The sequence below is a fragment of the Henckelia pumila genome, chromosome 2 (genome assembly GCF_033568475.1).
Source record: "Henckelia pumila isolate YLH828 chromosome 2, ASM3356847v2, whole genome shotgun sequence".
NCBI classification, from domain to species: Eukaryota; Viridiplantae; Streptophyta; class Magnoliopsida; order Lamiales; family Gesneriaceae; genus Henckelia; species Henckelia pumila.
Genome location: NC_133121.1, coordinates 174,406,918 through 174,432,110, shown reverse-complemented (window position 1 = coordinate 174,432,110; position 25,193 = coordinate 174,406,918). Strand labels below are relative to the sequence as shown.

The window sequence follows — 25,193 nt, the reverse complement described above, 5'->3', positions numbered from 1 at the left end:
AAGACAATGGGGAATATAAAAATAAAAAGAAAAAAAAATATCTAATTAGATAAAAAAAAATTGTAATTTAAATGCAAAGTGTAAGCGAAGGTGTATACCGAAGTATACACCTAGCATTACTCATAAAACTAAACCTTTCATATTACAATATTTCTTGAAATATAACCCCAAAAAAAGAACAGGACATCTTGCATTGAATTTCAACTGTCAATCATGAATCACCGGTTTCATATCCCCAATATATCAGTGATACTCGTGAAGAACTCAAATCATGACTCATCGATGAGAATTCACCAGTTCAAATTTTCAAAAAGTACAATGAATAGAGATCTCACTCGCAGAAGCACAATGGGCCAAGAAGTTATTTTAAAAGCTAACGAGCCATCTACCAATTATGGGCTTTATCTTGTTCACATAACAATACACATCTACAAATGATGATCCGGTTCGACCCTGCTATCCTTCGTTAGCAACACATTCCTTGGAAAACAACATAGATTTCATTTCAAAAACGAGACAGAACGTAAAAATACTGTACAAATTACTACCAACAAGCAATGAGCTTTCGGTGCTAGTCATAGCCTCAATTGGTACGAGTAGAGCTGCGAGACCGTCCACCAAAAAATTGCCCCTCATCCCTAGAGTATATCTAAAATCACATTCCACCTTCAGAAATTTTCTAAATTTCAATTTTCTGCACATTCTATCTCCACTTAGCTTTGTTTCTCCTATCTATGTACTGTACAAGTTAGATTAACTTTCACAAGTATTCCTACTAATACCGTTGCCTAGTTCTTATACCACCTTTTTTGCCACTCCTATTTATCCTGTTCATTCCCGTCCAATTTTCATCGTCATTGTCATCTTCATCTTCGGCATCTGCCATTCGGCTAGCCTTCCCACCTCTTCTTATATGGGGTCGTTTCCTTTTGATATTGGCGGTGTAGGTTGAATAATCAACAGTATCTTCTTTCAATGCATTCTTGAAATCCTGAGAAGCATAATATACAAAGGGAACAAAACATCTAGTTAACTTGGGTCTAAAATGCATGCAGAAAAATACATTTGGGGCAATGGTTTAAAATCAGTATTTGTATTACCTGATACCTCCTCAAGAAATCTTCACTAGTGTTTGGTGGGTCTATGTTTATGTCGCTAATATTAAATGAAATGTTCTGCCGCAACAAACTCTCCCCAGGTTTAGTGGGTTCATTTGGCGAATATGCCTAATGAAAGAAAAAAAAAAGCCAGACTTGGAACAAATATATTTAAAATCAAATGACAATCTTTCTGATTATATTATAGCAGGACGGGTCATGTAAAGAACATTACCTGGCAGCGGGCATCATCGAGGTCGAAAACAATCTTGAGATGCCGTTTCAGCTTCAAAAGAAGTTGGATTGCACCGATTGCCAGACAATCAGCCTGTGACAGGTCAGAAAATGAAGAAGCCTAAGCTATTTGAAAATGCAAAAATTCAAAGGAACAAAATCAATTAACAGATAGCATACTGTGAATTGAATTTTACAAGTGCAAACAGAAAAGATAACTTCCATTGTAAAACACTAAAACATAACGTACATTAACTTCCACTGTTTCAAAAATAAATCCATTACCACTGGGCACACTCAGCAATGCATTTTTCAAGTCATGTATCTATTCTGTACAAACACGTAGGCTTCGTGGCTTGAAAGATGTGTGTAAAGGAGGACTGTCATAGTCGAGAAGGTTAAAGTCTGACCCAAGAGTAGTCAAAGGCGGTATTTGTATTCATCACAATAGTAATGATGTACCTGGATTTTCTGCAAATCAATTTTGGGCATGCTATCGGAATCTTCCATGATATCTGAATTCTTGGATTGAGGATCTCCAGATAACTGACGACCTGGGAACTCTTCAGATATTTTGTGGTTCCCATCGACGGACATGGATCTTTCGCTGGCCGATTGAATAGTTTGATCAGGCTGCACTATCCCATTTCCACTACATTTTGGATAAATTCCTTCTAACGAATGCAAGAAATCTTTCATGTTTGATTCTAATATCCCAGCTCGAACTTGTACCAATCGGTTTATAGTATATATCAGATAAAGAGGCTCATCAGGGGCGGTAAAAGGTAACAAAGCAAGAATTTCAGTACAGTACCTGTGGAAGCAAATATAATCTGAACGGTATTTTCTATGTATGAGCAAGTATAAAAATGACAATAGTTCAAGTAACATAACTCACATGAGGAAAGGTATAACGTAATTATTGAACCTAGGCATTTCGAACTTGCGAACAACTGAAAACATGAACCTATTTCTCGAAACACGATTTGTGCGAATGAGCTTGTAAATCCGAGAAACCCCTAGACGGGCATAAGCTGAAGTACCAGCATCAGACCTTCCCTTCACACTATTGGATACAATGGAATGAAGTTTATGGTTTGGGATTTCTGCTATAGAATCATTCATGCTATGTATGAACATAAATGACAACTGAAGCCCATCTCCCAGACGGCTTTCAAAAAAAGCTGGATACCTGAAGAAAGCAATCAATAACAACAGTTCAAGATGCAGAGAGTAATGAATGAATATTACATAAATGAACATACTTTTCATTCATATTCATCAGCAGATGATGAGCAAGCTTTGAGTTAACCTCCTGAGGATCTGTTTCAAGAGCTATGAGATATGGAACACAAGTAATTGGATGTACAAGACCTTGACGCAACACAACTTCCACAATCTGTGTACAAAAGAAAAACAAACAAAACTGAATCAATAATGATTATTGTGGGAAATTCTGATATATCATCAAGGTTAAAGCATGAGTTCCCAAAGTTGGTTGTGGACCAAAATGTTGCAACTGTTTTTCAGGTGTTGAACTATCAATCCAATCACCATCATGGCAACATTAAGGAAAAACAACTTTTAGGTTATTTTATTTTATTCATTTGGATTTGGTGCGAGTGCGTGTGCTGCGTTGGAGTGGCGTGTCAAGAGTATCTCATGACTACAAGGTGGAACCAAAGAAATAATAAGACCTTTAGAGCAGCTTGGCGCACTTGTTCATTCACATCCAAACACCTCCCTAGGATGTTATCCCAATACAGCTGAACTATACCACCACATATGTTAGTATCACCAGCACCAGCAGCAACAGGCACACTTTGGGCACCATCAGTCGAATGACTAACTTCATTTTTACTAACTTTATCAGGTTCCAGTTGACTTTCCGCATGGAGAAGGTATTCATATATGTTCTGTAACGATTGCAACTGGCAAACCAAAAAAATCATTAACAAAATATAGAAAAAAGGGATGGTGCCATGGCGGGATGGACAAAAACAAGAATACCTTCAGACGAGCATCGGTATTAGAGGAAAGTGTAGCTTCCAAGATTTTACAAACATCCTTTTGAAACATAAATTCAGGCCGAGCAATTAAAACATAGCCTAAGGCCTGAAGAAAATACAAAATTACAAAATGAACTTTATAATATTTAAAATATGTTACAAAACTTCAGCAGAACAGTGGATACCTGTAATGAGCGGACCTTAATGATAAAATCATCCGCCTGAAGATACTTTTTAAACAAGTCCACACTGCTTGTGACATCAATCATCCTCGTGTTGGAAGAAGATGCGCCCAACAGAGAACTACTATAGCGAATTAACAACCCCAGGCAAAAAAGTGACCGACCTACTTGCTGAAAAGATAAACATTAGTGACCATATGCTCACGAAACTTGAGATATTCAAGCAAGTGAAAAACTGAAAAGAGTAACAACTGTGTGAAGGAATGAATGGCAAGACAATTTAAGATAATTTGGCTGAGAACATGACTAAAACTAGCAGCAATTGCAGTTGGGTTGATGTACCTAGGTTAGCATAAATGCACAAGCAGCAAAACATCTATCATTCCAAGACAAGACTAAGCTTAATGTGTTTCAATAAATGTTACATATATTTAACAAATTTAAAGTTGAAAACAACTGTGTCCTAGAGGAACAATCTGCTATGTCATAAATAATTGGTTATATTAGAAAAGTATGTTACTCTGGAACAACGAGAAATGATAACATGTGATGATTGCTATCTGAAAAATATCAGGAATCACTCTTCCTAGGAAAAATAATCAAGAAATACAAATCACAAATATCACTGTAAAGGAGAAGTTGATGCACGTGTGTGCAATGGCATTGCAAAAACTAATGTACGATATGGCAAAGGAACGGATAATAGAAAAAGAAATAGAGCATCTAAGGGGCAACCCCAAAGCAGGTAAATTAACCAAAAATATTTTTTAAAATGTTTTCTTAAGCATTAGAAATGAGTATAATTAGTTAAGATAGAACAAAAGGCAGGCAATTGAAACCCTAAAATTTGAATGGCAAACAGGAACCTGCTTATTATCAAATCCCAATGCATCAAGGCGTTTATAGAACAACTGAATAAGATATTCAACCACAAGTGCTCCTTTTCCTGCTATCTTGCCCACGGAGCACAAACACCTGATAATCGAGACCTCAGAAAACAGATGCAAGAAAATGTAGCATTACCGAGAACTGAAACTGATCCGTATCTTATAAAATCTATTTAAGAATTAGAGAGAGTCATATCCTTCAGCTACCATACAACTCACAAATTTAAGAACAAAGTATAGTATTCAAGAGCCACAGAGAAAAAAATATGTAGTGTAAGGAAAGTCTCCCCACCAGGTCAACAGAACAAATTACCTTTCAAAATAATGTTGCCGCCATTCAGGTTAATAGTGAACTAATCTTAAATTCCCTAACAACAATCCCCAGGTAACATGTCTAACAGATCACCTATTTAACAGAATATTTTTTTGTTTGATAAGAAACGAGATCATATTTTATATATATATATATATATATATATATATATATATATAAGATCATGTGATACAAAAAGAGGATAAGATATCCGCAAACGGAACCCTTATTACCCACTAGAGCATAGCACTCTCTTTATGATTCTTAATCCATGTAGAGGCCCTCAGTTTTATAAGAAAAAGCTATGTTATTCGGTTAAGCTCCATGCAAACAAGATTTTCAGTCATTTTTCAGAACGGGAAGGACTAGAAGAGAGATTAAAAGAATTTTCACTGGATGAAGCAACTGTCTACACTGTTTCACATGTCTATCCATTCAAGGAAATTTTTGCCTTAACTGTTATACAACCCAGAACATTAATAATTTAACCATAACAAATGCAAGATGATGCCAAGAATCTATAAATTATTGTTCTTAAAAAAGTTGTGCTGTGGAAGACGGAAAAAACATTGAAACTAATGCCTTCAAAAAATACATAAAACTCTAGTTAAAAGCTTTTGAGAAATTCAAATCACGAACAGTGCAGAGATCAAAGAATCATATTTTCACTTGCTGAAAATCCAACCTTCCAAAAAAACCAAAATAGTTACTTTTTCTCTAAAAAAATACAGTGAATCCCAACATTAGAAAGCCGACTTCAATACCTTCCTTCACCCAAAAAATTGGTAATAGATTATTATACTTAAAAGTTTCCAAAATATCTACACTGTTTCACATGTCTATCTATTCAAGGAAATTTTTGCCTTAATTGTAATACAACCCAGAACATTAATAATTTAACCATAACAAATGCTAGATGATGCCAAGAATCTATAAATTGTTGTTCTTAAAAATGTTGTGCTGTGGAAGATGGAAAAAACATTGAAACTAATGCCTTCAAAAAATACATAAAACTCTAGTTACAAAAGCTTTTGAGAAATTCAAAGCACGAACAGTGCAGAGATCAAAGAATCATATTTTCACATACTGAAAATCAAACCTTCCAAAAAAACCAAAATAGTTACTTTTTCTCAAAAAAAAAATACAGCGAATCCCAATATTAGAAAGCTGCCTTGAATACCTTCCTTCACCCAAAAAATTGGTAATAGATTATTATACTTAAAAGTCTCCAAAAATTTTTTATCATTCTCAACTAAACAGCCTTCAATCATCAGAAAGGAACATACAGGATGTAGTAAAAGTTCTGATTATTGAAGAGGTTGAGGCACAAAATCCTTGGAGTAAATGCATTTTCTATTGATAGAAACCAAAAGACAAATCAAAGAGAAAAGTAGAATACTTGATGCAAGCATGGACAACTGTCAGGAAAGAATGTCGAACAATCATTTGTTTTAGATCTTGTTCAAGTTCTTCACAAATAGTTTGAGGAAGCTTGCGCAACAAAGGCAAGACAGAGTCGATTATAAATATTATGCTCTCCAATAGCTGTGCGGTCATCCGATTGTCAGACTGCAAAAGGAAAAAAACCGTGTTAACTCATTCTCAATTTGATTAAAACTTTCGAGAATGTTTTGCTAATATGATTTTCAGCAAGATCGGGAAATAAATACCAGCGGCCTCACACAAATATTTGCATCTCCCATTCACGAGTCTATGCTAATGACTATTTTCAATAATTATAAACATGACTCTCTTAAGACACCCGATTTCTGATTACATCTCAACCTTAGGATAGCAAGTCCAGTTTCAATTAAAATAAAATGGAGTTTTGGTTGTGCTTTTGGCTGCTCGAGATAAAATTTTGAGAAAGGTTGGGAAATATACCATCAGAAAGCTTGTGGTCTATTCACTACAGAAAACCTGCAAGGTGGATTTTGAATATTTAATACATGTTAGAGCGTCCTCTACTTTTTTCTCTCTACAGGAAAGGGGATGGCTTGGTCTTCGCCTCTACCTGTACTTTCCCCTCGACCCTAGCCTAACCTCGCCGGCCGTCTGTATCACCTTTCCGACCATCCCTTAGCCTCGCCGGTCCCCGCCGAGCCCCCTCAGCTTAGTTGTTCCTTCAATTTTGCCCTACATCGTTTTTTTCCCAGTTTTCCCGTAGCCCTAGCTCGCTTTCTCTTCCTTTCCTCATTTCTAGCCTCGTTGGCCCTTTCTTAGCCTTCCGGTCCTTCCTTGGCCATGCCCTTCCCTTATGTATCTATTTTAGGTTTCTTAGCTTCCCTGGTCGTCTAGCCTCAGTGGTGTCTCGCAGAGGCCTGTTGCTTCTGTTCTGTGTTGCAGATAGCTTGTGAATACTCCTAGCTGTGGTTCCATTGCTGTGATTCTGAGCTCTCGACTGATTACATCCTGTACTCCATCAGTTTCTGTTTCTCATTCAGAGATGTTACGGATGGGTCCTAAAAAGGTTCCTGTGAAGAGCTATCCGAGTAAGGATCAGTTCGTTGGGTGATTCATGATCCTCACTATGTTTAAATGGGAGGAACAATTTAACATGGAGCAGAAGCTGTTTCTAATCAGATTGGGTGTTGGAGGATCCTCAATTTGCTTGACAGAGAGAACTAGGAATGCAAGTTACATTATGGGAATGGACTTCGGCAGTGCCCAGTGGATGTGTACCATTTTTTTGGATTATGTCAACAATCCCAAATCTTGTCAGGTTTTCAACAAGTACAAGCTCAGGGGCAGCAATACAATTTTTATGGTTCAAAGATTTGTATATGTCAGAGGAAGCTTTTTGGAAGTGACTAGATTTTTCCAACAAGGAAACAAGCAATGCATCATAATTCCGAGAGGAAGTGCGCTATAGGGATGGAGATGCTTGGCAATTCACTTGCCCAAACCGTTAAAGAGGGAATAAAGGAATTTCAGCACATCCATATATTGGTCGATGTCGCTATGGTCAACAGCCCAAGGTTGTGTGTCATGGAGAGAGCAAACCAGCCCCTTCAAATCACTCGGTTAAAGAAATCAGCATAGTTGCAAGGATAAGACTTGGAGCAAAGCAATGATCATCACTAAAGAGAGAGATATCATGTCATGGGACTTGGTTAGGGATGCTCTTGGAAAGGCAGTAAAGCAGCATATTGAATTATTCCCGTTTCCAGCCAACATGGTGGTGTGGTGGCCGAACAATGAAGAGGATACTGCTTTCTATTTGAGGTTGGGGAGATGTTTTCTTCCAAAGAGAGTCACATTGTCTTTCGAAAAATGGAGGCAGGAGATTAACACAAAGTAAACAATATTTGAGTGTTGCAGCAGTTGGGTCAGGATTTTTGGCATTCCTTGGAATCTGCGGTCGACAGAGATGTTTAAGTCTATTGGAAATCAGTGTGGGGGTCTTCTGGAAATAAGTCAGGACTCTGTTGCGCTTAAGGATCTCTCTGCTATTAAAATCAAAGTTGTAGGATTGGAAGGTGACTTTATTAATAGCTCGATGAAGGTCCAAACGCAATTTGGCATCTTTTATATTCATATAGTGGTTGACTCTGTTAATGTTGCAGCATATGAGAGCTATGAAAGCCACTCATACGCTCCAGGGGTAAGAAATGGAGTAAAGTGACAGTAGGGTGGAGAAATATGGGAGGTGTATCTGAGGGACCTAATGGAGAGATCATACAAGAGCTCGAACAAGTACATTGCAGATTTTGGGAGTGACAATGAGGCTGGAGATGTGGATGACGTTATGGAAATGCAGGTGATGAGAGGGTAATGAAGACAGACGATGAGGTTAGATCAAAGACTCCAGAGGAGGCTGGCCCATTTGGTTTTGGCCGCACGCATAATCTCCAAAGGTTGGATGTGTTTGTTAATGATATTCAAGACAGGGAAAGATTTAAAGAAAAGGAGGCTAGCTCGGGCAGTAAGAGCCCGTTTGGATTTTGTAGAGATTTTTTAAAATAAGTGCTTTTAAAAGCTGCAATTTTTAGTTTTTGAAAAAGCTCTAATTTTGACTTAAAAAAGTGCTTATTTAAGCACTTTTTTGGTCAACCAAACACCTTGTTAACTGAAAAGCACTTAAAAAAGTGCTTTTTTGGCCTGGCTTTTGAAACTTAACGGGGCCTAAATCTTTTGGCTAAGGCCTCAGTGAATGAAGCATGGAGAAAGTTTAGGTCTAATAATTCCAAGGAATTAAAACAGTTGAATTTCGGAATCAATTATGAGTGACTCACAGGAAATCCAAAGCGGTTAAATGAAGATTTTTGTCTTGGAACATAAAGAGAGGGGGTTCTAGAAGGAGGAGTTTAATTAAAGCAATTCTACGCAAGGAGAGACCGGATATAGTTGCTATTAAGGAAGTTAAAACTTAAAAGACAGGTGGTAGATAGAAGATTTATTGCAAGCATCTGGAGGTCTAGATTTGTTGAGTGTACCAGCTGCTGGCAGATCAGGGGGAATTTTGGTGGTATGGGACTCGAGATCGGTCTTGGTTAGGGCTAATCTGATGGGAGATTTTTCAGTCTCAATAGAAATTGAAAGGGATAATGAGTGTTTTGGGATGAATTGGCAGGGCAAAGAGTAATTTGCGGTGAGCATTGGTGTGTAGGGGGTGCTTTCAGTGTTGTCAGGACTCTAAGTGAAAATTTGAATAGTAGCTCTTTGACTAATAGCATGAGATGCTTTGATTCTTTGGTTAGAGAGTTGGAACTGTGAAATCCACCTTTGTAGAATGTAACTTTTACTTGGTCGAACTTCAGGGTTATCCCCATTTGCTGCAGGTTGGATAAATTTTTGTTCTTGGGGGGTTGGTCGGACCTTTTTCCATCCTATAGACAAACAGTATTGCCCAGGGTAACTTCAGATCATTTACCGGAATTTTAGATACGGCAAAGGCGGAATGGGATCCAACTCCTTTCAGATTTGAGAATGTTAGAAATGAGACTTAAACCTAACTCACCTCAAAAGCTAGCTCTGGAGGTGAGGGTTGCCCTTGTCTATATTAAGGGCTCCCAGGAACTTTATCCCACCGATGTGGGACAATATTTCAACACACCCCAGGAATGAACATCTGAAGCGTGGGAGATATTAACGGGTGGCCTAATTATAGGCAGCCCAATTATGGGCGGTCCAACACACACGGAGGGTTTGGGCTTTGATACCATATTAGAAATGAAACTTGGACCTAACTCACCTCAAAAGCTAGCTCTGGAGGTGAGGGTTGCCCTTGTCTATATTAAGTGCTCCCAGGAACTCTATCCTACCGATGTGCGACAATATTTCAACACACCCCCAGGAATGAACATCTGAAGCGTGGAGATATTAACGGGTGGCCTAACTATAGGCAGCCCAATCATGGGCGGTCCAACAGAGAACTTGTGGCTAGAGCATAAGAATTTTACTTCGACGGTTGCATCATGGTTGAACAACATAGGCTGATAAGAGCATAAACTGGAACGGGATGACGGGTTGATGACATCAGATGGTGAGCAGATTGAGGCTATAATACTGGATTTCTTCAGGAATCTATATAATAAACCTTATGGAGAAAGGCAGGGCATTGAAGGCGTGGATTACGGCAGTATTGATGGTGAGACTGGATTAGAACTAGAAAAACTTTTCGCCGAGGAAGAGATTAAAAGAACGGTGTTTGAGAGTGACAGATCAAGGCCCTGAGCCCAGATGGACTTTCGATGGCTTTTTACTAGGCATGTTGGGAGATAAACGAAGGGGACTTGATGAACGTGTTTGATGAATTCTTTGAAAGGGGCTATTACTGGTGGTATTGCTAATGAGATATACATATGTTTGATCCCCAAGAAACAAGAGTCGGTTAAGGTAAGAGATTTTCATTTTCGGCCTATTAGCTTGACAACGAGTATGTACAAGATTATGCAAAGGCCATAGTTCTCAGATTAAAGAAAGTTCCATCCTCCATAATAGCTGAAAATCAAATTGCTTTTATCGAAGGTCGGCAAATAATAGAGTATTGTCTAATAGCTAACGAGGTGGTAGAGGAGATGAGAGCAAAGAAGTAGGGGTGGGACTTTAAGGTCGACTTTGAGAAGGCTTACGATAATGTGGATTGAAGATTCTTAGATTTTGTCTTGTTTAAGAAGGGGTTTGGTGAGAGATGGAAGAAATGGATCAAGGGATGTGGATCGAATTTGTCATTCTTAATTTTTATTAGTGGTAGGCCTCAGGGAAAATTTAAAGGTGAAAAATTCTTCAATAAGATGATCCACTGTCACCATTTTTGTTTATTTCGGTAGCAGATGTGTTGAGACAGGTTGATTAAAATGGTTAAGTCAATGTACCTCATCAGGGGTTTGCAAGTAGGAAGAGAGAGAGTAGAGATTTCTCATATTCAATTTGCGGATGACACTCTAGTCTTTGTAAAGAATGTTGACCATTTTAGGTTTTTGGTCGATTTATTGAAGCCAATTCGGTCAAATGTCAGGTTAAAGATCAACCTGGACAAAAGTACTTTGGTGGGCCTTAACCGTGAAGAAGTAGATGTGGAAGGTTTGGTTACGGAGATTGAATGTGGGAGAGAATCTTGGCCAATCAAATATCTAGGGTTCCACTGGGTGGAAATCTGCTAAAGAGCTCGTTTTGAGAACCTGTTCTTTCTAATATGTCGAAAAAATTGGCAAGTTGGAAGAAAGCGTTTTTTGTCTAAAGGAGGTGGGTAGACACTGATTTCAGAGTGCATAATGCTATGCCGATGTATTTGATGTCATTAGAATACCAAAAGGTATAGCGGACGTTATGGAGAAGATTATGTGAGATTTTTCTGGGATAGAGCTGATGGGGTCTCCCATTGTCATTTGGTTGCATGGGAGAATATCTGTAAACCGAAGGAAAAAGGGGGTTTGGGTGTTGGGAGCGGAGCATCTATGTACGGAATAGGGATCTTTCGGAGAAGTGGTGGTGGAGGCTATCTTATGAAGGAGACTCATTATGAAAAATAGTTTTAGTGAGTAAATATGAGCTACAGGAAAATGGATGGGATGCAGGCCTAGCAAGAAACGTCACTTTTAGAAACCCTTGGAAATTTATCTCTAGTATTTACCCGGTTTTTCTGCAAGCAGTGAGGGCAGTGGTAAAAAGGGGTAACTTGATCAGGTTTTGGGAGGACAGTTGGTGGTGGGGTGGGGGGGGGTGGGGGGGGTTTATTCCTCTTTTAATAATCTTTATCCATCATTATTCCAGTCATCATCGGTCCACAACAAACCTACCTCCCACTTTGCTCAATCAAAAAATTCCTCCATCTCTTCAGTTATCTCTCGGGATTTGCATTTCAGGCGGGATTCGAGAGACGATGAAGTGAACAAGCTGAGCTTTTTGTTAGGGTCTCTAGAAAGGATCAGGTTAGTCGAAGGGGTGACAGATACTAGAGCATCAGTTGGGGATCTTTCAGGGATTTTCTCGGTAAAATCATTCTATGAATCTTTCTTTCCAGATATTGGTTTTCCTTCATTTCCTTTCTTTCATGTCATCTAGAAAATGCATCGAAAGTACAAATTTTCTGTTGGTTAGCGGTGCAAGGAAAGCTGTCAACTTGTGAAACGATTGCAAAAGTGGTGGCCTGCTTGTCTCTTTGCCCAAGTTGGTGCATGTTGTGTCGATGAGGTGGAGAGACAGGACCATTATCTTTATTCATTGTCCTTTCACGAGATGTCTGTGGTCCAGAGCATTGGAAGAGCTGGGTCTGGTTTGGTTGTTCAAAGGACAACGAGGGACTTATATGTTACTGATCATAGGTGAGATCTTGGTTGGAGGGAGATAATTTTTTGGACAATGGTGGTACATTGTATTTGCTGGTCGGTTTGGCTGGAGAGAAATAGCAAGATTTTTTATGATATAGCAAGTCAGGCAAGAGTGTTGGGAAAAGATCAAGATTCGGACGTCTACATGTATAAGGAAGCAAAAGGAGTTTATTAGATTTTTGGTTTCAGATTTAGCTAGGGATTGAGCCTTTGTATATTGTTAATTGTTAATATAACTTGAGCTTTAAGGGCTTGGTGCACGGATATCTTGTCCGCATTTTGTAATTAATAGCTGATTCTTATATGATATAATTTCGTTTCCTGAATAATAAATAAATAAAATGTATATTCAGTCCTTTGTGCCTATCCTCAAGTTTAAACTAATAATTTAAAAGCTGATGCATTTAACATGAATATAGAAGTAAAATCGAGTGAGAATTCAATAGTCCAAACTATCTAACCCCTGTAGCTAGTAATTAACAAACAAAGAAATTATACATCACTAAGCAGCGTGTTGTTTACGACAAAAAAGAATCCAGACATATGATATGCATGAGCAAAACATACAATTGAATATCATCTAGACAAGGGCACGAGGCACTCTATACAATCTACTAAGCTTTACATCAAATAAATAGTATTATTTGCTTGGGATCTGATCTCATAGAAAGTACAAAGTTAAAGAGAAGGGAAAAGAAAAACATCAGACACCTTGCAATAGTTATTCAGTCCTAAAAGATTTTAAAATCACCAACAGCTGAAAACATCAGTGACGCCATGTTTAAAATAAATCCAATTACTCACTCGTTGAGCAGGTAAGAAAATAAGAAAATCATTAAGTCCAACTGGTAACTGCAAGACATTTCTTACAACATAGGTTGATTCCTACTTACTAGTTGATGACATTACCGCCACCCAACTTTAAAAAGTGATAAGAAACATCCAATAAACAAAAATGCGAAATTCCAACAATAAACATGGATTAGCGAGCAGTCGACAAGAATCTCAAAATTGATAGGTTAAAACCATCATATTTATTCATGAAAGATTTTTGCTACGCATTCATTGCCTGATCCATGCCACAACATAAAGGTATTATAAACTATCTTCATTTGTACAAGTTGTGGTACGGGGAAAAATTTTTGATTGACCTGACTTTTCAGATATGGTTGCAGGGTGACCACAAATTGAGAAGGATCAGAAGCTGGCGCGCATAGAGTAGGATCCACCAGACAAAAGGCATGCAATAGTAAAGCATATGGTAGCATGAGCTCTTCTCCTTCCTCACTACCTACCTCGGTAACCTGGAAGAACATGGCCAATTAGCCAATTAGCCTTGCCAGATAAAGATTACTTAAAGAAAAAAAAATGAGTGAGACTGCTCGATATCATAAGGATATTTATGTCCTTGATAATTTCCTGTTGCATTATTTCATCAAAGAAGCAAAGGACGTATTAATTTCCAAAATCATGAACTTGGTAATTCCCGGGTAGAGAAGATATTCAAGTGAATTTTACATAAATTGGAACAAAACAATATAAGCATACACAAGGAACCAGATAGCATACAAGATACGAACCCACTTTCTCCAAAAAACACTACCTGCAGTACTTTTTCCAACAAACACTTGCACATCAACTCACAGCGTCTGCGTACTGAAGCAAGTAATACAGGATTTATTCCAGCAGCTTTGGCTGATTGTGGAAAGAAATCAAGGGCTAAGTTTCTTTTAATAACAGTAACAAGTGGTTTATGACTAGACATCCTTCTCTGCATCTCAACAATTTGTTCCGTTTTCTTAGCCACTTCCAATGGGACACAACTGCCTTCTTTAAATGAATGGGTCTGCAATCCCAAATGCTCCTCAAACCAAAATTCATAAAAAGTCTTGCAGACAAGGTCCTGAAAGGAGAATGACATCAAGAACACACCTGAATGAAACAACAGTGGACCTAAAAACAGCTTAAAGATCAACATACAAACTAATGTTCAAGCAATCAGAGAATCACACCAATTTACAAGTGTTTAAATCATTGTGCTCCAATCACTACCAGTGTTTTAAAAGGCGTAGCATTGGCCTGTAGCATTTTTGTCCTGTGATAGCGTAGCGTAAATAGAGCAGCGCATAGCGTAAGCTATTTGTGCACGTCAATTATTTAAGTAGAGAAAATAGAAATATACTTATATAAGAAAATAAGTGAGATAATTAGTCATGAAACCATATAATTTAGAAAGTATTACCATTTACCACTAAAACGACATAATCTGAAAATAATCAGTATCATCCAACTTTACATAGCTATCATTATCAAGATTATCTAGAGTTGAAATTTGTGAATCTGAAAAATGGAAGTTGCAATTTGAATTGTGAACCGGCTCTATGTTTATTCGCTTGAGGAGTTGTGAATCTGTAGGGCTTGGGATTTGTGAATCGGTTTGTGCGTTAAATTGTAGGTCAAATAAATCAATTCTGGGCTTTTATTTATGGGACCAAATAGCGATGGTTATTTGGAAAAAAAAGCATGATAGCGCACGCTATTTGCGCTAAGGCGCGCCTCGCCCGCAAATAGCTTGCGCAATCACGTTTTTTTCCAAATAACCAACGCTATTTGCGTGCGCAATCTGTGTAAATCGCTAAAGGCAGAGCGCTAGTGCTTTTTAAAACACTGATCAGAGAAATAAGAATAAAGATGCAATCAGGAAATTAATCAAAATATTATCTTAAGTAGAGGATTATATTGCATTGCCTGATTCACAGAGCAATGGCGCCTATCCCCAGAAGAAGATGAGTTTGGTGACATAATTTAACAAAGAAACATACATACAACTACAAGAGTTCAACATCTAAGAAAAAGTAGCTTCGAGAGCATCTAACAAAATAGAATCAAACACCTGTACGCTGGATTCTTCATCATTGATGCGAGATATTATTTCAACGCAAGCAGTGGAAAATAGTGAAAATCCACTATCAGAGGCACACATATCCTTTATGATTTTGATAGCACGTTTTCGCACGCTAATCCCTGTATCCTTGATTCTCTCCGCAACCTTCTCAAAATACTAGAAAAATTAACCAGAAGTTAGAAATCAAAACCCCTTGAATATTAAACCAAGTATCCGCAACTGAAATACCTTTAGACCAACATCAGGATGAGACGCAATATGACGACCAACAAGCTCGAGAGCAGATTCTCTAACAGATATAGCTGAGTCACAAAACCTCCCCTCAACAGCCATGTGGACAAACTTATCACGCAAAACCTCTGGATCAGCTTCTACAATGATACTAACCTGTTGTTCCAAAGAGTATACAATGGACAAAGTCAAGGATTCTCATCTTCCAATCTCAGGTGGTGGTGAAAATAACAAACTAGAAGAAAAGGAAGCCACGAGGTGTGGTATCTAAAAAAGATTTGTAACATACCGCTCGCATCGCTTTAGAACGAATCGTTGGTGAGTTGTCCCTTAGACTTGCCTGATAATAGTAGAATCATAAGAATAAACATCCAAATGCTTACTCATTAAAGAATCAAAGTTCACCTACCAGGAGCACTTGAAGAATCTTGTCAAACCCTCTAGCAAAAGAACTATTTTGTCCCAACGCCAAAGCTAATTTTTTAACCGAATCCCGTGTCAGAGTGTATGAAAATGAAGACGACTCGCGCACAAGTGCTCTAGATTTTAGCCTAGCGAGGTAGTAGTAGATTTTTTGTTCAGAAGCAGGGTGGTCATCCTTATACCATAGGCAAAGATAAAACCTGCAAGTCAATATATCTTCATAGGTTTATGAAATTTGAAAGGATAAATATCCAATAATTTTTCTTTAGTTTCTTACCATCGCGCAAAGAGATGTGTGTCATCTTCGGATGGCACATCCTGCAGATAATTGAAAAGCATTTGTTGAACAATCTCCTGTTTTGTCACTGTGTCATGTCTAGAAGACTTTTTCGACTGATTCCGATTCTTTTTTTGGTCATCCTTGTCCTGGGACACACTGTATGTTTTCAAGACAAGAAGTTGTCTCTCGCACTGACAGATCTGGCAATCTGAGTTGCGAGAATGAACTTCACTCTCCATTCCATCCATACAATCGACATGAAATGTTCTCTGACAACCTTGACACACAAATAAAGACCTTTCACTTATTGCACCCCTACAAACAGAGCATGCATCCTTTTCATAACTTGGATCAACACTTCCACTGTTAATGAACTCCTGCAAAATCCAAAATTTGTCATTCCTGCACAGGACAGCATCGTGCTTCAACCTTGCAGCAATTGTACCCAGTAGGTCAATGGCCATTATCCGAGCTGTTATATCTTTAGATTTTAGCCCAGCATTCTGAAGTAGTAACACACAAAGAACCTGCAAAAATATTACATGTATCAAGCAGATAAAAATGTCCATCCAAGGACTAACTGTAAAAAGGGTACCTCAAGAATAGCAGCTGAGGAAGGATACTCTGGTAAGTTCAGAGTAGTGAGCAAATCCATGACAAGATTTTCCATTATCATTTTTAGCTCAGATGCATCCTGACTTTTTGTGCTGGAGAGTCTCTGAAGAATTCGAGTCCAAAAGAGGCAGCAAGATTCCGTAATAGCCTCATAGCATTTGGCAGGGTATCCAGGGTCAACCGAAACCTCCAGCAATGGATTTTCAGACCTAACAGCTTCAGGAAGATTGGCACTATACTGAACCATTTGGATGCACAGAGCTGTGATTAACTGAATTTGGCTATGCTCTTCATCAGGAAGATGATAGGTTCTTGGCACTCGCTTAGAGAGCGGTGACTTTAGAATGATTTGAACGGTTTCATCCATCACATAAGATCTATGCTGAGTATACGTGTAATATATCTGCATGCCAATTCGACAAAAATGTGACTAAGAACAAGCAGAAAATATAGGAAATTAGAGATAGAACAGAACAGGTACTAGGTAAGCTGATTTCATTACCCCACCAATTAAACTGATTGCTTTCAGCTGCAAAAGTGGGATGTTATCAACCAAAAGTGTCTGCAAACTAGTTCTCACGAGTTGGAGAATGCAACTATCAGAAAGGCGCTCTATTGACAGAAACTGCTTTAGAAAACTAAGAATAGTGCACAACTTCTGAGTTACAGTATTCACGACAGAAAGCCCCCTGAGGAAGAAAAGTAAAATTATTCTGGGAAGAAAAACCTCTGTAAACAGCTAAAACATCAACATCAGGGAAAAAAAAAGATATAAGTCATCATTGTACTTGTTTGCTGTGGATTTCTTTTCTTTTACACTCTTGGAGGTTCGTCTTTTTTTACTTGCTGAACCAAAATCAGCCGCTTCATCTTCTTCGTCTAATATTCAAAAGGCAAATGAAGAACACCAGGAAAAAAAATAAAATAAGGGAGTTTGATCTTTAGGATAAATTCAAATCCAAGAGAGTTAAGGAGCAATTTTGGAGGAGATAAATCACTGGCTGAAGCAGTCATTTTACATTATTGTTGTATAACAAGGTAAATAACTCAAGTAACAGAAAGAACAGACAGGCTAGCAGCATAGCATACCATCAATGGCTCCATTATCAGTTGGCTTATGCATAGCACGGTATGCTGGATCACAAGCAAACATAACATCCAAAATCTGATGCCTTGAGAAATCCAGGATTCTTTCAATATTCTGATATGGAGAGAGCAAATTATTGGAAAAGATCGATAATTTGGTAGCTTTAAACAGAATTTTATGCAGCAAGAATGTGAAAGCAAGATTACATCCCCAGATTATCTATCACACTATCACACCAAATGAACTTTAATGCATACCTCTTCTTTGTAAAGCTGTTTAGGCATATCATCATGAGCCATAATAGCTAAAGCTCCATGAATAGACTCGAGAGAGCAATAAATGGATGATACAATGTCAGCATCCAGCTGGAAAACAGGGAAAATAATTAATGAACATCAAGCATGAACATAGGTAAATGAAAGCTAACCACGTAAACTTGACAAGTGGAGAAGGGAGCTTAGACAAAGGTAGGGGAAAAGAACAACTCGGGAATCGTTTATAGGGAGTCCATAATCTCCACCCCACTATTAGTTCTTAGAAAGGGTTATTGAAACTCAATCAATAACTAAATCCCTAAGCAAACAAGGCCAGAACCGTAAACTATCCAGCAAAGGTACATAAAAATAAGAAACAATCTGATTTTATGAAAAGCGCAAAACATTCCATAGTAGATTCAGTAAAGCTCAATTAGAATATGCACTATTACTACATAAAAGATCCTCATCACGTGAGTTTCTCACAATATGGTTGGAAAATGTGGATAGAAATCTGACCCAACATAGAATACTTGACGTCAACCTTCATCCATGGCAGAGTCTCAAAAGCAACAACCGATGTGGAGCTGAGCAAACAGTCATTGGTGGATGACTTGGTTACTTCGGATAAAATCAGGCATCAGTTTTGACATGCCTAGATTTTACTGAGCAGCCATGAAACCATGTATATGGGATAGGAGTATCAACGCATGGTGGTTTAGTTTCCTCGAAGAGAAACCAGTGCTAAGATCTTCAAAAAAGAGAATCTAACAGCCGTGCAATCTAGCATTTACGTTGCCCATGCTCTATAATTGTATATGCGAGATAGGGTTTATTGGAGTTGGTTACTAAGACAAGAAGGATTTCTGTTATGAAATCGAAACGTGTATGAAAGTGAAAGCCTTTAGAGCTGTGCCAAGGCAAGCCCATTCGGAGTAGTATCTCAAGCTGTATCAAATAAGGTCGTATCCGCCCCGGGGTCAGAACGACCATTAATGATGAAAAGATCACCAAGGTAGACATTTATGGGGGATTTTTTCTGATACTTTTTATATGCTAATAAACCACAAACTGCAGACTACAGAATAGATCAGCTAGGCATGTTATATGTAACAGGCAAATTCAAATGCATGAAATGCAAAATTGACTGGCATAGATTGAATATCATTCTTTTGAAAATTTAAATTACTGAATCTAATCTAAGAATATTAAAGACTTGATACACCATTGAAAAGTGTTTAATGAAATAACTCAAATAAACAAATTCTCCATACCATCATGATTGGTGATTTTGTAGAATTACTTAGCATGAAGATTACAAAATTGGTGTAATGCTTTTGAGTTTATCAATCTTTAAACATCAACAAACTGATGCATAGAAACAAAACTCTCTTTCTACTTTCAATTGGTATCATCACTTCATCATCATCATCTCATCATCATCATCATTATTATTATTATTATTATTGAAATAGAAAAAATAGGGGAATTCATGCCAAAATCAAGACCACGGGAAAATGGATAGAGAACACAAACAAGGAGACATATTATCTAGTAAAGAAGGAACCGCTTTAATGCATGCAGACCTCATTCAACTACAAGATATATTTTTTGGGTGGTGCAGAACAACAAAAAAAATACCAATAGCAAAACCCAGTGATCACTATGGAGAATAAGTTGGGCATAAATCAATTTGTCCACCACACAAACCAAGTAATTATGTTTCTACATTTATTTAAGTTACTTCTTAATTAGTCCAACATAACCGTGCTGCAGGTTCTTGAGATCTGTCATAACAGCTAGCTCGAGCATGACACAAATTTCAGTTTGGATATCTTCTCTGAACTCCGGGAGGCCATATGGTTAACATAGCCATAACTGCGAGGAGTTCCTAAGGGCCCTAACACATTTCAACAGCATAACATAATGCATCAATTGATTAATACTCATTTCACCACAAACTTTGACAGTGTAAAAGGACAGCGAGAGTTCACAACAACAAATTATTTTTCCTGCGAACATCTAATTATGTGTGCACATAGTTTAAATTATGAATTTCAACACTTACACAGGCATGCCAAGAGTTTTTGCATGTTAAATCACAGATAGATCCAAACAAAAATATCAGGTCAGTGGGACAGTCCTTGAGTCCCATAAAAATATGTCAGTCAACCAGCAAAAGTGGTGAAGCGAAGCAAATGCAGAACACTACTTATCTTAGTTAATGAAACTGCACAAGGCATGCCTAGGCTTGTCAAGGCTCTGCCATTGCACCTCAACCCAAGGTAAGGCATAGCCATTAATATAGCCCAGGCCTTGCCCATAAGCCAAGTTCGTGGTGTGGCTAAGAGGCTGAAGACCACTTTTAAGCGCACCTTCAATATGTAGATGGTAATCAAAGACAAAATGCAAGATAATGGACATTTTTTCAATTAATATGTTCTTTAATAATTTGTAGAGTACATGATGTCTGATATGTACTGAAATTTTCTCCAGATGTACATATTCTAGCATATCGTCATTTAGGGAGCTTCACTTCACTAAAGAACAAACTCCCTTCGCACCTTGCACTTGGCTTTACGGTACCAAAAAAAGGCAGCTCAAAAGCATAAGCATCAAAGAGTTAAAATTAAATATCTAAAGAAAAATCTGCGGAGAGCCACCGTGAATCTTAACTGACCTTTTACAAAGTTCAAATCAAAATGATTCAAGGAAATGAGTAATAGGAACTCACAAATATTTCACAAAAAGAAATGAAATTACTTGAGCCAGCAAATAAGGGATTCCAAGACCACACCAGTGCCCAGGAAATAGGTAATTATTAGACTTTATAATGAGAACTTGGGCCAAAAAATATGACTCCCAGACCACACCATTGTACAGGGATTAGGCCAAATAGTTGAAAAGAATTACATGTCAGCTAGACAGCGGTACATCAAACCAACAAGAAACCCCTCCCACTGCACACCAGAATGATCACCCTTGGCAACTTCTTCGAAAAAAATCAAGAACCTCAGCATGGAAATAAAATTGCAAACTTACGTGGTCATTATAATTTATTGATAGTCCTTCTGCTCGGTGAATCTGGTAGTCTAAAACCTTCAATGTCCTTGAAAGAAGATCTATATGAACCATATGGAGAATTTTTTTGGCTCGCATGGACATAATTTCATTGGTAAGTGCTTTAAGATCAGCAAAAGACAATGGTATCAATTCTGCTTCATCTCGATCCTCGCCAAAAACTTCTGCTCTGCCACATAATTCCTCCAACATTTCACAAAAGCCTGCAATAGCTGCGTCTGTGGAAAGCGATCATGGTCTGCTCCTTAAAGCATATACATAAAGACATGATTAACACAATGATGTAGAAACTAAAAGTTAATACCTTGAAAGTCACGGGAATCAGGACAAGTCGCTGATAAAAAACCATCTTTTCCTTTCTGTTTCACTTTTGTCTTTCTGGAAGAACTTATAGTTTTCTGTATATAAACCCGCAAAAAAAAGCATTTAGCTAACAAAAAGACATTACATCACAGTTGAAGTAGGTATCATAACTTACTTTGTCAACATAATGGTCTTGCTGGTTTTTGCTAGTTCCGATGGAGTCTGTCTGAACTTGGTTGGCATCTCTCCTCATTTCATCCGAGTCTCTCTGCAACTGACTCTGCACAGGCATGTGCTGCTCCAAGGGCGTTGATTCAGTTAAATCACTTCTATACATCGGCTCCTCAAAAGAACCTGAGAAACTTGAAAAGTAAAATAAGCATGAGCCAGGCAGCCATTGCCGATTTTAGCACACGTGACACCTTTCAGAAAAGTGAACAGTTTGCAATTACATAATATTCCGGGAATCCTTTATAAAAGATGGAGAGAAAACAGGAAAAGCTGTAACTAAGGTTCTCTCAATGAAGGCCAAGTTGGTAATAGCAGAATTTCATTTAAATATTCTACAGCAAACTGGTTGAATGAAATAAAATTATAAATAAGCAACTCCCAGGGTAAAAGTAGGGTAAGCTGTCCAATGTCAACATGCAATGGATCAATAATCATATAGCAAAATTTTCAAGAATTATCAAATAAAACTTGAAATTGGTAAACTGGGTTAAATGAGAGCAAAATTTAGAATTCAACAAATCTTGGCAGTGGTGAGACTGGTAGGGTAGAGAATCATTGAACTCCTTCCAGCCTAAATGCTTAAACTTAACTATATCTAATCATTTGCGGCCATTTAATTCATGAAAAATAGAAATTTGATGATATAAGAAATGGGGCTATTGGTCTGTTTATAAGCTGGATTCATGAAAAAGCACATAGAAAACAACATGCTGCTCTGAAACAACAACGCTCACTAATTATTTACTGTATACTAAATAGTGCTGTATACTCAATAGTATCAAGTCCATAAAACAAAATTATCAATCCAGAGTTATGAAACTAAAGAAAAATATTCAAAAAGGCAAGAGCGTGCCATGCCCTACAAGAAAGTTGCTGTTTGCTGCAACATACAAAATACTTGAAACCATTCATGAACAATTTTACCTGGAGCAACACACTCAAATGCATCAGGATCATGCCTCAAAACTTCATTGAAAAGGTCAGAATTCCCAATAGCAGCACCTGGTTGAATGCTTGATTGGTCTTTGAGATTCCTATGAACAAATTTTCAAACATGCAATTCAAGTGGAATCTGCCAGGATAAATCTAAAATTATTTACTCCTAAACTTTGTAGCAACAACTATCCTGCTTTGGAATAAAAAACATCACACCAGTTCTCATAGATAAAACACAGTTTTAGAATGTTGAGTGAACATGTCACAATCCACAAAGTAAATTCCATATACGATAACAAAATCAAAAAAATTGGCAATTTAAACAAAATTCACTCTCACCAACTGATTTCATACTTGTCCATTTTCCTGGCAGGTGAAATATGAAAAGCCCAGGACATGGGAAAAGCAACATATAAGCAAAGAAGTTCCTTTACAAAGTTTCCACAAAAAAATTTCTATGTAAAGAGCAAGGTTTTTCATGGACCAATTTCGAATTTTAAATGACCAAACATACTAATTGTGTTGAGGAAAATAAAGGCATCAGATCGATCATATAAAACTTGCATTTGAATTATTTACTAAAGGCAAAGGAAAAATTCTCAGCAGATGGTTGAAAAAAATTAGCATTTTATGCTTGATGAATACAAATAGAATTGAATTTTTTTCTTTTTTAAAAAAAAAAAAAAGACTCGCTTAAATTCCATCAGCTTGTCAGAACCCTCACTCAGACGTACATACCATCAGGCCGTCAGCTTTTCTTACTCCTAAAGCACATCTAAATACAAAACCATGTGGTTGTGTTCATAGTTCATATGTGCCAGGAACATTAAAACGGTAAAATTCTTCTCACAATCAACATCACTACTCCCAGGAGTAAATTAGATAGGCTGTCCCCCTAATCCAGTAACTGTAGATCATGAATTTAAACCAATCTAGCTCCAAATCCAATATAACAATTATCATACTCTCACTAAGCTAAAATCCATAAAACCAAACATTTACAAGTCCATAACCAAAACGAGAAAGAAACATTAAAGCAAACTTACAGGTAACTAACATCAGTGTTTCGGAGGAGATCAGCAATCTTTCCAGGAACATCACCTTGATTAGATGACCACCTGGACCTTCCATCATCAAAGAGGCGGAGTTCCTGATCCAGTGCACCACAGAACACAGGAAGCGACGGCAGCGGCAAGCACGGCGCCACCTCAGAGTGGACTGTATTGGAGAGGTTTATTCCACAGGGAACATCACCACTATCGGAATTTGACATTCGCGGAAGTCAATTGAGAGTGAAACAACGGTTGATTTTGGGGAGAAATGTGGTGACCTAGAGAGAAGGAAAGAGTTGGGGGAGAACGATTAAAGGCGGGAGGAAAAATTATGTAAGAAAATTTTGGTGATTTTTCAGCGGGCAAGCATTTAGCAGTACTTAGGGGTTACATAATTTTTTTTAATAAAATTAAATAAACAAATCTATTCTATCTATTTTATCAATTCTATTCTATTCTATATTATAATAAATGAGGGTGCTAGAATAAGAGTTTTTGGTCATTTTAATGGTTGTATCAAATTACCCCACAAACATATAACTACCTCACTTTCTCAAAGAATTCTCCATGTTATTTTCTTAACCACCTATTTTTTAATGATGAGAAATAAATCACGATAATATATATATATATATATGTAAATACATAGGATTATATATTATATTCCGTGTGTGCATGGATACTAGTAAATTATAACTAGGAAAACGGTTAATTGTTAAAAAATCCCCTCATCACATGATTTATTATGATTCAGTCTCTGTCAGGTTTTTTCTTTTTCTGCACTCTCTGATCCATTAAAAGTTTGTTTCTACTCTCTGGGCCCACAAATCAATCCATGTGTCATGATTTTGTACTCAATTTGAAATAATTAATGCCAAAAATATATAAATCAATACGTAAATTAAATATTTTTGTACTCAAATATCTTAAATTAATACCAAAAAAATTGTTATTTTTTGTGATTTTCAAAATACTAATATATGTAAAAAAAATGATGAACAAATATTTTAATATAAATATTTTGTACATAAACATGTATGTATAATAAGTTTTGGTAGTAATAAAGTAATTCAAATATTATATTCAAAATCTTGATTTTTGTACTAGATCTGAAACTATGAGTATTCAAATATTGTATATTAGTATTGTATATTAGTACCGTATATTTAATTTTTTGTACCGTTTTTTATCCATGAAAAAAAGTGAGATCGAGGAGTTCAAACAAAAATTCCTGACACATGGACTGATTCTTAATTTATACTTGATATTAGGGACTGATTCCCAAATAGCCCCTAGGGAAA

General features: G+C 37.3%; 1 protein-coding gene across 5 annotated transcripts; it reads right to left on the bottom strand.

Annotated features, from left to right (window-relative positions):
* Nucleotides 1-261: 261 nt before the first annotated feature.
* Nucleotides 262-24,232, bottom strand: LOC140884382 (sister chromatid cohesion protein SCC2). Of its 5 annotated transcripts, none has more exons than XM_073291121.1 (28): nucleotides 23,887-24,232; nucleotides 22,829-22,938; nucleotides 21,849-22,027; nucleotides 21,675-21,768; nucleotides 21,332-21,588; nucleotides 18,293-18,400; nucleotides 18,038-18,149; nucleotides 17,737-17,827; nucleotides 17,451-17,637; nucleotides 16,929-17,351; nucleotides 16,331-16,836; nucleotides 16,040-16,253; nucleotides 15,920-15,970; nucleotides 15,628-15,786; nucleotides 15,388-15,555; nucleotides 14,098-14,397; nucleotides 13,646-13,798; nucleotides 6,122-6,291; nucleotides 4,389-4,497; nucleotides 3,526-3,693; nucleotides 3,342-3,446; nucleotides 3,029-3,262; nucleotides 2,597-2,730; nucleotides 2,230-2,523; nucleotides 1,794-2,145; nucleotides 1,333-1,425; nucleotides 1,101-1,226; nucleotides 262-991 (listed from the first exon to the last, which is right to left on the bottom strand). In XM_073291121.1, the coding sequence occupies exons 1-28, from the start codon at nucleotides 24,111-24,113 to the stop codon at nucleotides 776-778; spliced, it is 5,340 nt and encodes a 1,779-aa protein (XP_073147222.1). In that variant the 5' UTR covers nucleotides 24,114-24,232; the 3' UTR covers nucleotides 262-775. The 5 variants fall into 5 exon arrangements, 4 of the variants coding, with proteins under 4 accessions (XP_073147222.1, XP_073147223.1, XP_073147221.1 ...); XM_073291122.1 differs by having other exon boundaries at nucleotides 263-991; nucleotides 16,331-16,860; nucleotides 23,898-24,113; XM_073291120.1 differs by having other exon boundaries at nucleotides 265-991; nucleotides 16,331-16,860.
* Between the last annotated feature and the right edge of the window lie 961 nt (nucleotides 24,233-25,193).

Bases quoted from the DNA above. Each gene is read 5' to 3' on its own strand.
- LOC140884382 (XM_073291120.1), bottom strand. From the start codon at position 24,113: ATGTCAAATTCCGATAGTGGTGATGTTCCCTGTGGAATAAACCTCTCC. The intron at 16,254-16,330 runs GTAAGAAACTAA...ATTGACTTGCAG, and splicing joins ACACATCTCTTTGCGCGATG to GTTTTATCTTTGCCTATGGT. The intron at 992-1,100 runs GTAATACAAATA...TATGCTTCTCAG, and splicing joins ATTTCTTGAGGAGGTATCAG to GATTTCAAGAATGCATTGAA.